Source organism: Parus major, chromosome 3 (assembly GCF_001522545.3).
Source record: "Parus major isolate Abel chromosome 3, Parus_major1.1, whole genome shotgun sequence".
In the NCBI taxonomy this organism is placed as follows: Eukaryota; Metazoa; Chordata; class Aves; order Passeriformes; family Paridae; genus Parus; species Parus major.
This window is the reverse complement of record NC_031770.1, coordinates 55,367,504-55,383,584: the sequence shown is the minus strand read 5'-3', so window position 1 is coordinate 55,383,584 and position 16,081 is coordinate 55,367,504. Positions and strand designations below refer to the sequence as shown.

General features: G+C 38.7%; 1 protein-coding gene across 1 annotated transcript in view; it reads right to left on the bottom strand.

The window, feature by feature from the left end:
- The window catches only part of SYNE1 (spectrin repeat containing nuclear envelope protein 1), a 301,154-nt gene that overhangs the window by 151,886 nt on the left and 133,187 nt on the right, over positions 1-16,081 (bottom strand). Inside the window, exons 51-60 of the mRNA XM_033512756.1 lie at positions 15,354-15,645; positions 14,476-14,648; positions 12,757-13,066; positions 10,799-10,963; positions 9,037-9,393; positions 5,582-5,718; positions 4,455-4,632; positions 2,292-2,474; positions 645-788; positions 160-315 (exon numbers count right to left, since the gene is read on the bottom strand). Coding sequence (XP_033368647.1) covers positions 160-315; positions 645-788; positions 2,292-2,474; positions 4,455-4,632; positions 5,582-5,718; positions 9,037-9,393; positions 10,799-10,963; positions 12,757-13,066; positions 14,476-14,648; positions 15,354-15,645 — 2,095 coding nt within the window. The remainder of the gene's footprint in view (positions 1-159; positions 316-644; positions 789-2,291; positions 2,475-4,454; positions 4,633-5,581; positions 5,719-9,036; positions 9,394-10,798; positions 10,964-12,756; positions 13,067-14,475; positions 14,649-15,353; positions 15,646-16,081) is intronic.

The following is a 16,081-nucleotide window of genomic DNA, read 5'->3' as shown; positions in this document are numbered from 1 at the left end:
TTACTGTCCATTCCTAAAAGTCAATGTGAAAAATAGAATAGCTCAGACATATCACAGAGCAGGCAAGCAAGACAACTGCAGTGTTTCACATTTCAGTCTTTATTTTTCCCCACATACATCAAAGGAGTTGCTTAAGAGCACATACATTGGATGCATTACCTTTGTCAGATTGCTTAGAGTAAGATACTGAGAAGACAACTGAGACACTCTGCGCATAAAGCTTTTGCTGACAGCTTGTTCTTCCCACAGCTGCTGAGCTTTCTCTTTTAGCCTGTTGAGCTGATGCTCGTGGCAGCTTATTTCCTCAAGGACAGACTGTAAAGCACAAGCACAGTAATAATAAGAGTGGGTGCAAGAAAGCAGGAAATAGAGAAGCATGAAGGTGCCATGAAAAATAGAAGTGACATATGGCAGGCTTGCTGAGAAAGGCACACCATACGGTTACAGCAGTGGAGCAGCATGTCATAAGAAATGTGGAGATGCAAAACTTGATGGAACAGGATCATCAACAGCAAACCTTGGAAACAGTTGCCATCTTATTTAGAGGTCAGGATGCTAGAGTGATTAAGCTTTTGTAAGTAACCGATGAGGCCAGGAGGATGGGACAGGAAGGTCTGGCTGTGTTAAGAACCCTTATAAGTCACCTGCAGCTTTTGCTGTTCTCTTCTCTTGGAAGGAAGATCATAGAGCCGACTGCTACTTCCTTGTACTATCTTCTCAGTTGTGGTCAGCCACTCCTGCAGAGGCTCAGCAGTTGCTTCAAAGTCCTTCATCTGGATTGTTAAATTCTAGGAAGGTATGCAAATTTCTATGAATAGTCCCAGTGCACTAGACATAACTAATTCACAAGACACAGATCAAGCACACTAAAAGGATATGTAATTGTAGGCAAGTTATACACAACTCTTCAAATAAATTACATCAGCTCTGCATGTTCCTATCCCACAGACACCGAAATAAAACTTTGATAGGGCACACTTTTAAAAAGCAAAATAGAAGCAACAATGCTGCTTCAATACAGCTGAGGGAAGGCTGAACCAAATTTCTTTTGATTGGAAAGATTTACAGATGTTATGAGATTTGACTTAGTCTAATCCTAATTGGTGTAACTAAGGCAGTGTGAATAAAAGCTAATTTGAGATATGAGTTATCTAATATCTGACTTCAGCCACTGACATTAACCCCTCCTTAAGTAGGCTGCCACTGTTTCTAGGTAATGTCTAAACCCAGTCCTGGGGAACACTTCTGGTTATATTCTTTTTTAAAGTAAAATTTTGGTCCTAAGTTCATTAAAGGCACACCAAAGGCATTCCTTCAAGGCCTGCATACATTTTTTATAGGTTTATTCTGCATTATTTAATAAAAGAACATCTGAAATAATTCATGTGGAATATAAACCTGAACAGCATAGCTCCTGCACCCTAGTTATTTTAATGTATTTTTCCCACAGATTATATAGTTTTCTTTTCAGCTACACCCATATCATTTAAACATCCAAATGAAAAACTAAGCCTATGAGACTCAAAAATGCCTGAATCAAAAGACTAACCTCTGAGAACATCCTCTTTCTATGGCAACCTTGAGGTGAAGGAAGGTAAGTCCTAGCTACCTGAGAATTTTTTTTCAAATGCTTTCCTACATAATACATTACGTGTATTTAAACTTTTTCTCACCTGTCTAGGAAGCACTGGTTTGAAACAAGAATGCCTAGGAAATTTAATTCACCCATGCTATGCAGGGAATTTCAGATGAGACCTTTTGACCTTAAAACCTATGACCCTCAAAAGTTAAAAAGTTTCACCACCTTCTGGTTGAATTGTGAGTTCTGAACAGAGGAAGGCACTGGCATTTACTTAAAAAGTTGCTCAAGTTAAATAAGTACATTTCACCTATTAGTAGTAAGAGAGACAAAATTTACACACACTACTGCAACTTTTCAATAAGCAGCTGTGTCAGAAACTGTACTAAAAGTTTCTCTAAAAGAAAATGTGTTTTAGTAACCCAGTACATTTGATGAGACTACTGAATTTTAGCCACTTCTATCTTTGATTCTGAACAACACCCTTCTGCATGAAACACCCCACTTAAAGTGAAATCAGGTCATAAAGATAGCAGAAGTAAACAAAAGTAAAATGCTTGCAGAAAAATAAGACTTCTGAAAACATCTATTTCCTAGTTCAGTTACATACTAAACACTCACAGCAATATACAAAATCTAAACTGTGCTATCTGAAACAGAGGAAAAGAAGAAATTTAGATCAAATCTTTCCTCACTGCAACTGCTTCAATACCTCCAATGCAGATTTCTTCTGGTGGAGCGTGGTGATAAAATTTTTCCAATCTTCTTTAGCAGAAGCAGATTTGTCCTGGATAACTTTAGCCTTTTCCTTTGGTAAAACAGAGCACAGCAGTTCTCCTTTGGATGCCACCAGGTTTAATTTTTGTTGCCCATTTTCACTTTCTGATAGGAATTCCTAAAAATAATAAGGAAAAAACTAATTGGTGAACTTTGGGTCCCAATAAGGTCAAGCTACTAGAAAATTTACCAATGATGGGAATTTAGTGTTTCTGCTTGTTAACATGCTAATGTATCTTTCAGTAAATTAATTTCAATACTGTTTGTATTGATGGGATTTAGAGGTAACAGCCACTTGATCCAGAAATGAAAGTGTCAGAATAATGTATATATTAGGACTCTTGGATTGCCTGCATTTTCTGTATTTCATGACACAACTGCTAGTGGTTTAGGTGGGTATTATATTCCCTTAAAAACCCCTAGTAGAGAAAGTGATGGAAGTTTCATTTCAGGGAACCATTATCCTGACAGAGATGACACAGGGGCCCCCTCAGAGGCACACACTGGACCAAACCCCTGCCCATGGGCAAGCTCCAGCTACGCTGGACTTGCCATGAGCATGTAGTGGTGTGGGCTGATGCTCAGAACTTGGCCAATATCCAATCTGTGATTTATGCCTCTGTATCCTTAATTTACTTTCCCTGTTTAGAAGTATTTTTCTTCACAGAAATCTTCACAGTGCTGGTGTGCAAGAAGTGTGTGGAAAAACACAGTTAAAAGAATTATACAGAAATGTAAGGAAACATATTTTTAAATTCTAATTTATTTGGATAATTTCTTTGTAACTTATAATTATTTAAAAACTTTCTGAGCATTTAAGACTCAAAGAAATTTAGTAGTCTTAAATAGACATATTTTAAACTGTTACTATCATGATAATGTAATACACATAATCATTAGGTTACATCCATGCTCAGGAGTAGCAGGCTTGATAACCAAAATTATTAGGTCAGGTTCTGTTACACTAGAGGTCTTAGTGGAGAACACAAAGGCTCTGTTAACTTTGAGATACATGGACTATAAATCCTGGCTATATTAAAATGAAAGATATTGGTGACTTAATGATGTAAAATGTGCTGACAGACAGAACATTAACTTTCAAGAAAAACAAAATTTTAGGTCTATACAGGTTACCAACACATCTTTAGAAGTCTTAAAGCAGTCCAAACAAAGTTTGTTTCACCCAAGGCAGCTTTCACAGAGAAGAAAAAGGTATGGTTTTACATTATGAGGGGGCTGTAGTGATTAAAAAAACAAAAAATCCACTGTTGAAAAAACCCCAGACTTGCTAAAACATGTAAAAAAAATTACCAGGACTTTTCCCCCTTCTGAAGATATTCTCAACATAGCGCAGTCAAACATTTGATATATCAAGACAGTATTATTTGGGCTTTTAGGTAAACCATTTAAGCAAGGGAAAGTCAATATACCAAAACAAGGAAGAAGTGATTTGGCTTTTGGTGTTTTCTGAGAAACAGATATCTGTTCTGTTCAAATCTCTTCTGTTATACTATCTATCTAAAGTTGTAACAGCTTCATTAAATAATTACCATTTTGCTATTTTCAGCTAAAATTATAGTTATATTCTATTAATAAAAGTATTTCTTTCTACTGATTTATTAAAATATACTTTCAACTGTCATTCCTTTCCACAGAACTTTTTGGGCTTCCTTTAGTTTTATGTGAAAAATAGCCTTCTAAATGCCTGCTCACACTGCATATAATTTCATTCTGGTCTTGTACCATAAGGGCTCCATTTTCATACATGAGGAAAAATATTGATATAATTGTGAAATAAATCCAGTTATTAATACTCATTCTGATTTTACAGAAATCCTCTCCTACCTAAAACACATTTTCTTTCCCTTTGTAAAAAAGGAACAGATAAGGAAAACTATTGAGACATAACTACTGTAGCCCAACAATGAAACTAAACAAAATAGAAAAAGAAAGTGTTTATTTCTTTGCAATGAGTCACCCTTAATGTTAACAACAACAACATTAATAAAAGCAGTAATTAATCGAAGAAATAAATATGAGCTGTATATGAAATTGCTTTGGTCTCCCTTAGACTAGTATTTTACTGCCATAAAGTTACCTGTATTTTCTGCAGACTTGCTGAAGCTTCACTGATGTTTTGAGGCACGTCGAAGCATTTGGCAGTGGTGACTCTTGCGTTGACCAGCCACTGCTGAAAATCCCTGAGAGCCGTCCGAAACCTTTGCTGCAAGATCTGCTCTTTGCTCTGACATCCCTTTGAAGCTTGCAGGCAGAGGCTGGGTTTTTCATGAGAGAAGAAGAAAGCGAGGGAGGCAGGGAGGAAAGGCAGGACTCTGTTAGGTGACAATGCTATTATTTTGTTCTTTGAAACACAATGGTAAGGGTAGGTTAACCTGGATTCCTCCTACCAAATTTATGCACTTAACTGAGGCACCAGGAAATCCATTAGAAGCTTTCAGTTCTCAAAAGTGAAGCATGTAAATTGGGACATAGCTGTCAGAAATATGACAGGTACAAATGTTTCCAGAGTGACTCAGTGCATCAATGTGCTCTGCAAGCCCCTTTTTCTCTCTAGGGAAAGGGTGCAGGACTATTGCAAATAAAATTCTAACTTCTGTGGCTCTGCTAAGTCCTCAAGGTTATAAAGGATCAGTTTGAGCCATCACATCCCTCTGCAGCTACAGAAGCCAGAAGCTGTAATCTCCTGCAAGAAACAACAGAACCTTCTGTCTGAAAGGCATGTGTCACACTCCAAAGCAAATCAGAGTGACCTGAGAGAAAGCAAGAAAGCAAGTAAATGCTACCTTCCCTAGCTAGTTCTTGTTTCAAGAAACCAGCTAAACAAAGAATAATAATCTGAAGGACAAAATCAAGAAAAATATCTGAACTAGCTGGTATAGCTCGTTCTCCTTCAGACAAATAAGACATACTGCTACCTCACTTTTTTATAAGGACTCCTGTAATACCATCAGGTGCAGATGTACATTTAGTTTCAGCTGAGTTTAGTGGCATAGCCTGGCTTTAAGAAAAAACCCAAAAAAATCAAACTACTACTTTGTGTAACTGTTGTTGACACCAAAATCAAAATAATGATTCTAACTACATCATATGTCTGTCTCTAGTTCTAAAATTCTAATTAATAGTTCCCTAAAAGACAGGTCATTTCTATCCCCCCCCTCCACACACACACTTATAAGATTAACTCTAAACAAGATGAATGCACACCTGTTATACTCCTTAATCAACCCTGAAACTTTTGAAGAATGAGTACTTAAATCCCTGGAAAATTTACAAAGATCATTCAACTGGGTTTTGATCTCATCTGTCATTTGTTCAGACTTTATTAGAGCATCCAATGTTTCCTGTTAAAACAAAAGAAAAAAAGAAAAATATTGCTGAGTAAATATAAAAAATCCCCACAACTTCTTAATCAAAGTTTATCAAAATTTAAATTAAATCATTTATGATCTATTTGTTTACTTTCAAGAGTATTTTAGCAGTTAAGTCTACAGTACCTTATTTGAAATTATGAGCTTATAGAGACCAAATTTCTGTATGCCTCAACTTCCTTAGCTCAAAATGTTCTTGAAGCCCATTTTAAGATATAAATTTCATTCTAATAAATGAGCTATTTATTATTTCATTCTAATAAATATTGAAAATTAGCTGCAGACATATAAAAGCACATACATTTAGAGAATAACAAATGATATGTGTTTATATAAATATAACTATCCTGTTGACTTGAGTTTAACAGGTTCAGTGAAAGTTTTTTTTGAGCTGTACCCAGAAAGTTAATTTATGCACAAAGATTTTTAACAGTTTCAACTCTTTTCACAGATTACTTCATAATTTAAAAGTACAGCTGCTTGCAATCCTGTGAGAGTAACTGGGTTACTGCCTGTCATTGATGCACTGGAACAGTTCTTGCCTTGGAGACAGCTAAGCCAACAACAACAAAAAAAGAGATTTTGTTGGCTTGGCTTGCGTCACAGGGAGAGGTGTGATAAGTACTCCAACAAAAACAGTGCTTGGTGGTGTCCACAGCATCTCCACTGCAGAATCCTGCCAGCTACTCCAGCATAATGAGCAGTGCAGACTTGGCTCCTTGCCTCACTAGGAACTAAATTCTTCAGGCATTCCTCTCAGACTAACAGCAGAGGTTCTGCAGTGCAGGCAGACCAGAGCATTTGGCATGTACAGAATAACTTGTCTGAAGTGCCAGTCTGGAAGAAACTTATATAAACTTGAGGAACAGACCATATGAACAGGGACCTGGAAGTGGGAGATAAGGATGTCCCCAAAACACATTTCTGAAGATGTGTGTATATATATATATATATATATATATATATATATATATACACACACATATTCAGAAGAAAAAAAGAGGATGATTGAAAATATACATAGTAAAGTAATGTATGCAAAATGTAAGTACATGCACTATGTAAAAATGTACATAGTAAAGAGTTCAGCACAAAATTGAATGTTCAGGAAAAGTACAAATGATATTTTGCTGCAGCAGATTTTCAGGACTCCCCAATTTACATTATTCATTATCGACTATCTTTGAGCCACTCATACACCAGAAATCTCTTCAATCATGATTAACAGATACTTGAAATAGTCACTTGTTTCAATGCCATATAAAGTAGCATTTGAAAAGTAATTATGTAAGAGCAATAATGCTAAGGAAAAAACCCCTAAGCTACTTTTTGCTTACTTTACATTAAACTACCAAAACCATTCTCTTGGAAACTATTAGAAATAACACCACAATGGACATTACCTAAACACAGGATGTCACAAATTGCCAAGGGCAGGAATCACCATAATGAATTGCTAACAGCCCCTTTTTTATGTGAAGAAACCATCCCTTAAGACTAACATGAGGTTAGAACCTTTAGAGCTAGAAATTTTTCAATTCAGAAGGTTAGAAATTTTTCAGTTTCAAAAAAATTACCTCAAAATCTACTGAGAGCTTATTCTGATTATATACAGCTTTAGGCATTGCCTACTAACAAACAGGAGCAATAACTTGCAAAACAGGGTAAATTTAACTATGGCATTTTTCCATACAGTGATATCAACTGTTGCAGCCAGTTGGATTTAATATTGAATCTGATAACTACAAAAATAATTTGCCAAATTCCAAGAGCAAAATCTGTTGTTCTAATGCTGCACATTCCTAAGGGAACAGAGCTTCAGTACAACAGAGCAGCAGAAAGATCTTGCTAATTCTGTGAATTAGGAAATGCGTTTTTAATTTATGGCCTTGGCTAACATGGCAACAGAATCACTGTGAGACAACAGAAATGGAAACTGCAGTGCTATTTTACATTCACAATAGGGCCTTTCCCTGGGGTCCAAAAATGGGAAGATTACTGTCACATTTCCTCTAACTATAAATAATATTGCATAGTGGGGCTATGCATAGTTACCTCATGAGATGCTTCTGCATCTTCCTCATTAGCCAAAGTTTACAACTGTCTAATCTAAATAAAGTGTTCTTACATAGAGTTACATACATATACTACTAATAAAAGCAATATGCTTCGAATTTAATATTTTTCCATTTGTGAAATAAAAAATGCCTGGTGTGTTTGATAACAATCCTAGGTCTTCCTTTCCTTTTTAAAAAAAGTATATATGGAACACTTTGCATATTTGCTACAATTATTTGCTTCATCCAAATGTCCTCTTTGTTACTCCTGTAGACACATAAAGGCACTCAAGCAAGCAGGTTTCATAAATCCATGCAAGGAATTCTGTGAAAGAGGACGCCATAGAAATAACTTGGCACAGACCCTGCAGAAGGAGATTAATAGTCTCAGTTCAAAGAAAAGGTGTTCTGGGGTTTTTCTGAACATTATTTCAGTCAAGGGGTCAGAAAGTAGGCAATACACACCTCTCTCCCTGTACTGAAACTGCTTTATTCCAACGCTACACTGAAAGAGAAATACTCTGCATCTTTCATCAACATCTATGGTTCATTGTGGTTGAGATACTTACAAATATGTATCTTGATTTGTTGCAAATATTGGTATATGTTTACTTGAAAATGTTATGATATATGCATGGGAAATTTTTTTGTTAGGAGACAATCAGGAATAGAAATTAACTCTATTACTCTAAATTCTACTGTATTCCAAAGCAAAGCAATTAGCAATTAGACAGTTTCCAGATTAACTTCTTTAAATATTGGACAAGATCTCAACGTGCATAACGTAGAGGATACTTCAAGACAATGGAAGTACAAGCCAAATACATTCCTGGCAAATTTTAATGGCTCCAGTTTCTTACTTGGCTTCTAGGAAAAGCTACACATTTCCTCCATCAAATGTTGCTCTGGCTCCACGCACTGAGCAAGTTGGAAGCGCAGCCCATAGCCGGTGTGCCAGCTCCTTGGCTTCCTCCCAGGGACAAGCCCTGGCCTTAACACCTAAAATCCAGGCAGTGATTGCTAAGCCTGGTACAGCAGAGGCCAAGGGGAGGGGCGTCCTCTGCTGTGATCGCAGTAACACGAAGAGTTTGGAAAGTCGGGGTTTCACAGAACTATCTTCCGCAAGCACTGATTTTATGATGTGCTCGACAGTCCCGCCCGGCGGAAGTTTCCTGCCCGCGGTGACCGCACAGCTACAGCGGAAAAGCTGCTAGGAAAAGAGACATGCCCTTACTTTCTCCTTGCGCCAGCTCTCCACCACCTCGGCGTCCGTGCTGCGGCTGTCGGCGGGGGACAGTCCCCGTGCCCAGGCGGCCAGCTGCCCTCCGAGCCGCCTCACAGCCTCCTCCAGCCGCTCGGCCTGCGCCGCGAACTCGCGCTCCGACAGGGCCATCTGGCTGAGCAGGTCCCGCAGGCCGCCCTGGCTGCGGCGGGCGCTCTCCTCCCACTGCCGCCAGTCCGCCTGCAGCGCCTGCATCTCGGCCGCCAGCAGCTGGCACCCGCCCGCCGTCGTGCCGCGCTTCGCGGCCGGAGCCAGCGCCTCCACTCGGCTCAGCCGGCCCGCGCCGCTCTGACGGGACTCCACCAGCTCCTGCGGGGCGACATTGCCATGGTAACCCGGGGGCCGCCATATCGGCACCGCCGAGGACGGCGGGGCCCGCCCGGGGGGCGCGTCCGTCCCGTCCCCAGAGCCCCGCACCGTCCCGTCCCGTCCCCTCAGAGCCCCGCACCGCCCCGAGCCGCGGCTCCCCCCGGACAGCGGTCTGGGAACCGGGGCGGGGTAAAACCCAGTCGACAGCGTGCGGCCCTTGCGGGGATTAAACAGCAGTTCTGAAACGCTCTTCAGCTTTGAAAAGACAGAAAGAATGAACGTGTTTTAGATACCAAAAATACTACTTAGGTTGAGATGCGGAACATGAAGTCTTTGTTGTAATATTTTGTGAAAGAAATGCTGGTGTGTAGCTACTCGCAGCAGTCTCAAAAACACAACTGCAGTTTTCAGCCTGCTTGTGACCTGTGACGTGCCAAAATTGTTGAATACGTTTTTTTCTGAGTATAGAGTTTTGGTTTTGTTTTCAGAGCTAAATTCTTTCTACAGCGTCCATATTTCAATCTCACACATCTCATAGAAGGGAATCTTGGGAGCTTTCAGTTTAAGAAACTTGAGAATGTATAAATACCATCCCAAACACTGCATGCTAGAGTCATGTCATTTCTTCCCGCATTCCTGTTATAAATTAGACGCTGCTAACTCCTCCCTTTCCCGTTTTACAGATCAGGAGTTTGAGCACAAAGGAGACTGAAAATTACCCCAGAATGTATAAGTAATCTGTAATTTCATTTTGGGGATCCTGAATCTTCATCTAGCTTGGAATTCACTGTCATACTCTCTCATGTTTAGGAGCAGAGTGAAATGTTGCTAGCATGAATATCTGAATGTAAACACCACGCATGGGCAAAACATGTAGCCTGTTTTAGTGTTGCATTCAGGAATATTCAAATTTCTTAAGCACTCAGACAGCTAAGAATAGGTGCCAGGCTAAGGAGAGTATACACAGAAGGCAACTCACATATTTCTATCATGTTTGAGAAGAACAATCCTTGCACTGCTTTACACATCTCCATTTCATGCAAAGCAGGAAAGGTCCCTGATTTAGACAATTCTGCTCATGGAGAAAGCATATTTGGGGATGAGGAAAGAGAAGTATTCATTAATCAGTTAAGCCACATTCTTCTGCAATGCCACTGGGCTTCCGCTCTTGCAAATTGTTTCCACGTGTGCCGTAGTTAACTTAGGTCTGATTATACTTTTACTCCATCTGTTAATACGAGAAGGGAGTCGAAAACAAAGCACAGCTTGGAAAGCTTGCTTTCAGCTCACTGAAATGTAATCACCATTTCAAAGAAAAAAAGAGCAAGACCCTACAACTGTTTGACTGGGTTTTTTTTAAAGCATAGGGTCTGAATTACAGAGGAAATCATGAATGCTCACTTACATTGATTTTGGCCAGCTTTTTCTGTATAGTTGGTGTATCTCCAGATGCATCTGACCAGCGGTGAAGCTCTTCCTTTGCAGAATGAAGCCAGTCTGTGAATTCATGCACAGCATCCAGATAAAGCAAATGATCTTTTACGATATCTTCCACTTTCCTCATTTTCTCCTATCAATCAGATGAAAAAAAAAAAAAAAAAAGACTATTAAAGGACTTAAATACTATGTTGGCTTTAAGCAGTTTTGGTTTAACTTCATAGCATGCATTTAAATAGTGAATAGGGTATAGCTTGTGGCATCAAAACAGAATGCTACACTGCAAAAGGTTTGGTTTGGGTTGTTGTGGAAAAGGATTTTCTGCTGGAGCAGAAGCCTTATAAAAACACTGATGCAAAAATATACTTTAACACAGTCTAATGTATGGTTTAGTAGATATCAATGCTACAGCTGTGTCACTCTGGAATGCTTTTCCCAATACACCCCAGAGAGGGTCTTGCAGATTGCCCATGAGCACTCCCAGGGTGCAGCATTGCTGCCAGAAACACAACTTAGAAGCACCAAGTCTCTACAAATGCTAAGCAGAGTTGTGGAGATGTCCCATAGGAAAACCACCAACAAAAATTTTGGCTGTCCAAAAGTGCAAAATGATCTTATGATGCTGAGTCCCATTTTGACAATCACATCAGAAGTGGTGGCTGTCCCCAGCCAGCTACCCTGCAGTCCTGGAGGATGCTCTCCCTGGCACAGACATGCAGCTGCTTCCTGGCTCCACCTTAGCTTTTGAATGTAATCTTAGAGTGGGGTCAGTTTATCTTACTGTGACACAGTGAAAGAGTACCGTGGTTGAGGTTCACCTTTGGTCTGACTGAGTAAACTTCTTGCTATATTCTTTTGAGCTATCACTAATGAATGTTTATCAAAACTAACCAAAAGTGAAATGAGCTAACCAAATAGATTTTTATCCCTGTGTAGATACTCTCATCTAGATTGAAGTGTCTTGAAGCTAGTTTCAAACTAAACCACCTACAAATTATGCTCAGTTATTTTAAAGTTTGAGTAACTCAGCATTCAACAAATGCTATTAAAAATTAAGTTAGATTAACAGGACCTGCTGTTCCCTCTGAAAATAATCATCATAATCTCTAATAATGTGTCATTCTCAACTAGACATATGGATAGTTACTGGCTAAACAAAGAAGACCTAAAGTGAATCCTAAAGATTCAAAGTTTCTATACCTTAATGCATTTTATGCAGCAACAGGGTAAGAAAATGTTCACATGCACCTGACTCTAACTAAAACAGCCTCCTAGGGAAGCAAAAGACACCTAGGAGAAAAAACCATGCATCCCTGTGTACACTGCTCACATCAAAATGTAGCACCAGTACAAAGGGAGCGTGGAGGCAAGGTGTTTCACTGTCATGATCTGGTTGGCACAAGGTCTCAGTGAGCTCACACATCTTTCCTTAGAAACCAAACAGAATACCCGTTTAGTATGTGCAGTGCTTAGTGGCTTGAAACACCATAAAACATGGGCATGTATCTTTCTGACAATAGCATTTCTCTTTCTGACAATATGTTTCCTTATTAGGGAGGCATTTTATTCTTCCCTTTCTAGGTAAAGAAAAAATCAAAAAAATGCTAGGAATGAATGAATATTAGATGAAAATAAATGTGTCAGAATATCAGAAATACTGCTGTATATAAGAAACTAGGAACAAAATATATGGCCTTCACTTTTCCAAAATCATAATTGTACCAACTTCAACTCTCAATACTGTTTTTGCATTCCTCTACATTTTAGTAAACTATATCCAATGTTCTTATTAGACTCAACAATACCAGAGGCAGGATTATTCAGTCAATGCTTTAGTTACTAAAAACCACAAAAATCAAAATATTTTAGCTATATATACAAATGTCCAAACATTTTACTTACTTGAAATGGAGATATTTATCTTACCTTGGCTACAGTTGTGATGTCATTAAACTGTGTTTTTAGTTCTTCTTGAGCTGCATCTCCAAAGGAATCATCCCCTGTTTTTTCATAGAGTTCCACAGCTTTCTCCATGAGTTGCTGTAAATCACCTGAGTGATCCTCTATCTCAGAAACAATAGCCTGGAAATGGTCCAGCTGAGCAAACTTCTCCTTCAGACCAATCTGTGGTTCTAAAGGCTGGTCCACTTTGTGATCCAAATTCTCTAACCACTGTTCCAGCTGGTTTTTCCTTTCCAGATAGTCATTCCACTGGCTAATGACAGAATCTAGACAGCTTACATGAACAAAAACAAAGTGCAGATGAGAACCTGAGAACTTTTAAACAGTTCAGGGAAAAAAAAAAAAGAGAAAAAAAAGAGGCTGCTTAAACCTTCATTGTTACACTGTCTGTAGCTATACACAATAGGTTTAGAATATTGTTTTTTTCTGCATCTTATTTTTGTTTCCTATATCAACTTGCATCCTATTTATTTTAGAATTCCTATGGCTTTTGGGCATCTTTGTACAACCAACATAGCTGCTTCCCTATTACAGGTTACATGAGCAATCTATCTGCCTCAGACTAATAAAAAGCACATTTCAGTGTCTGTTCAGCAAAGTAAAATATGGAGCATTACTGGAGTTCATTATGATCAGAGTAATAAAATATGCAGCAGCCTATGAAATTACTGTCAATTAAGAGATATTCTGACAAGTTTTGAAAGAAAAAATCCATTATCTATAGACTCATTTACAATTTATAAGAAATATTCCCTTCTGTTACTTTTGCTTTTCCTAGTCTCTGGGATAATCCCTAACCTCTGGGATTCAAGTTGATGAATGTAATTCTCATTTCACTGGACATACAAATAGACAAGGGGGTGGTAAGAATTTCACTCAAAATGCCACAATGTCTAACCCAATCTAAATAATATTTTATGATAAAAATTGTGTGAAATTTTAGAGACATCATAAAGACAGACAATGTAATTTTCTATTCTATTACGATTCTATTACAATTTTGGTGCAACTGAGAAAGTGGCACTACTTTCAGTTATATTTTAAGAAAAAAGTAGACAAGTGATAGTCTTCAATCTCTTGAATAAGAAACAGGTGTGACAGATGCCCAGAAAGGCCACACACAAATTGAGAAACATCAGTCTGTCTAGAACAGAAATGATGGAGGCTTTCAGATATACAAAATTATCTCACACAAGCAATAAAAAAACCCTTTCTATTTCTACGCAGGTCAAGATGAGATGAAACCAGCTTAATATGGAAGATCATTTGGAGTTGATATTAAGATTATTTTTTTTTAACTAAAAAAACAATGAAAACAGAATTGAGAAACCTTCCCTGGGCTATATATGGAAAAGGTAGATAAGTATCTGTCACATGTTCCTGGTCTTGCCCAAGAACAGGCTCAGAAACTCTGAAAGTCCTTTCTAGATTTTTCTCTGAATGAATTTGTATGATTTTTATTAATTTTTAATTAATGTGAGGTACCATCTCATATGAAATTTGATTCATATGATAGGGTAAACTCATATTTTTATTACAGAAGGGTATATTTTCTAAGAAATTTCGATTCTCTCTGATAATGCAAATTTCCCCTCACACACCAGCAATGATACATGCTGTAAGGTGCCACTCTCTGTAAGCAAAGATAGCAGGGTCTGACCTGTGTTTTCCAGGGATTCTTACCTCTGCCAGTTCACTGAGGTACTGATGATGTCATTCCATACATCCTTCAGTGTCTGAAGCTCGGTTTGTATCACTTTTTGTCCTTCCTCATTGCTGCTTTTAAGTGCTTGTTCTCCTTTGCCAATGGCCATGTTCAGCTTAACCTCACCGTCACCTTTGAGTAAGAGGATCTCCTGTGAGGCAAAACAGGTCAAAATATCAAATGTAACCTTCATGAGAAATGAGAACTGTTATTCTTTCAACAGTGAACACCATCCTCTCTGAGCTCATCCATCCTCAACAGTCATATCCAGTAGGAATTCCTAGGCACCTTTTCTTCTAAGGGCCCATACCTTGCTATGAGCAAGGGATCCAGCAGTTTTTCCATGGCTATACAAGTTTTCCACTGCATTGGTCAACCTAAAGTACTGCTCACATTGCAGCAGATACTGAGTAAGTCAAGCACTGCACAGTAAGACAGCAGCTCATAGCCACAAGAAATGTCAGGAAAGCCCATGGCAGATCTCCTAATGACCTTCCTGTTAGATGTTTTTCTAACCTCTTCCTGAAGACCTCCTGTGATAGAAACACAGCCATGACAGAGAGAATCTGCCAATTATTCCAAGGCCTCCCCTCTATTAGAAAGCTTTCTGGGACCTAAATACACGTTTTCATAATTCATTATTTCTTATAAAATGCAATACTTGACACCTGTTTCCATTAAACTTCATCCTGTTTTTCTCTACTTCCCATCCCAATTTGTCACGATCACCTTAAATTCTGATCCTCTTCTTCATAACCACAGAGAAAATAAAATATAAAAATATATCTTTCCCACTGATGTGGCCCAAACCAAATATTAATCTTGATGTGTAATATCTATTTGTATCCTCCTTTACCTGAATTTGTGTCAATCGTCTTTCCAGGGTGGCTTTGCTTCCAAGAGTGCTCTGCGATGATGTCAGTTTATCTTGAACCTCTTTCACCCATGACCACATACTCTGCAATGCCTCCTCAAAAGTGAGATGCTCTTGGAGTGCAAGCTGACATGTCCTCAGCTTCTCCTTGACACTTTTGACCATGGTTTGATAGTTGGTGAGATGTTGAGAAGCTAGACGTACTTCTCTCCCTGCACCATGGCCTTCTTCATTTAAAGTCTGTGCCATTTGGGAGAGCTGATCAAAAGAGTCCCTGAAAGAAAATGATGAGACTTAAAGTTTCAGAAATACGAAAGTTTCAATAATATGAAATATTATAGCCACTGCCAAATGTTATGGAGGCTGCTGACATGACACCCACTCCATCAGTGATAAGAGTTCACAGTTAACTGGCAAAATTAGTTAGGAGAGACAGAAAGAATGTAAGCAGTGTGTGCTGATTACAGAATTCACAGAATCACTTGGTTGGAAGAGACCTTCAAGATCACTGAGTCCAACCCAGCCCTAACACCTTCATGTCACTGAGTGCCATACAGTCTTTTTTATAACACATCCAGGGATGGTGACTCTACCACCTCCCTGGCAGGCAATTCCAGTCCTTTATCACTCTTCCTATAAAAAACTATTTCCTAATATCCAACCTGTATTTCCCTTGGTGCAGCTTGAGGCTGTGTCCTCTCATTCTGTCA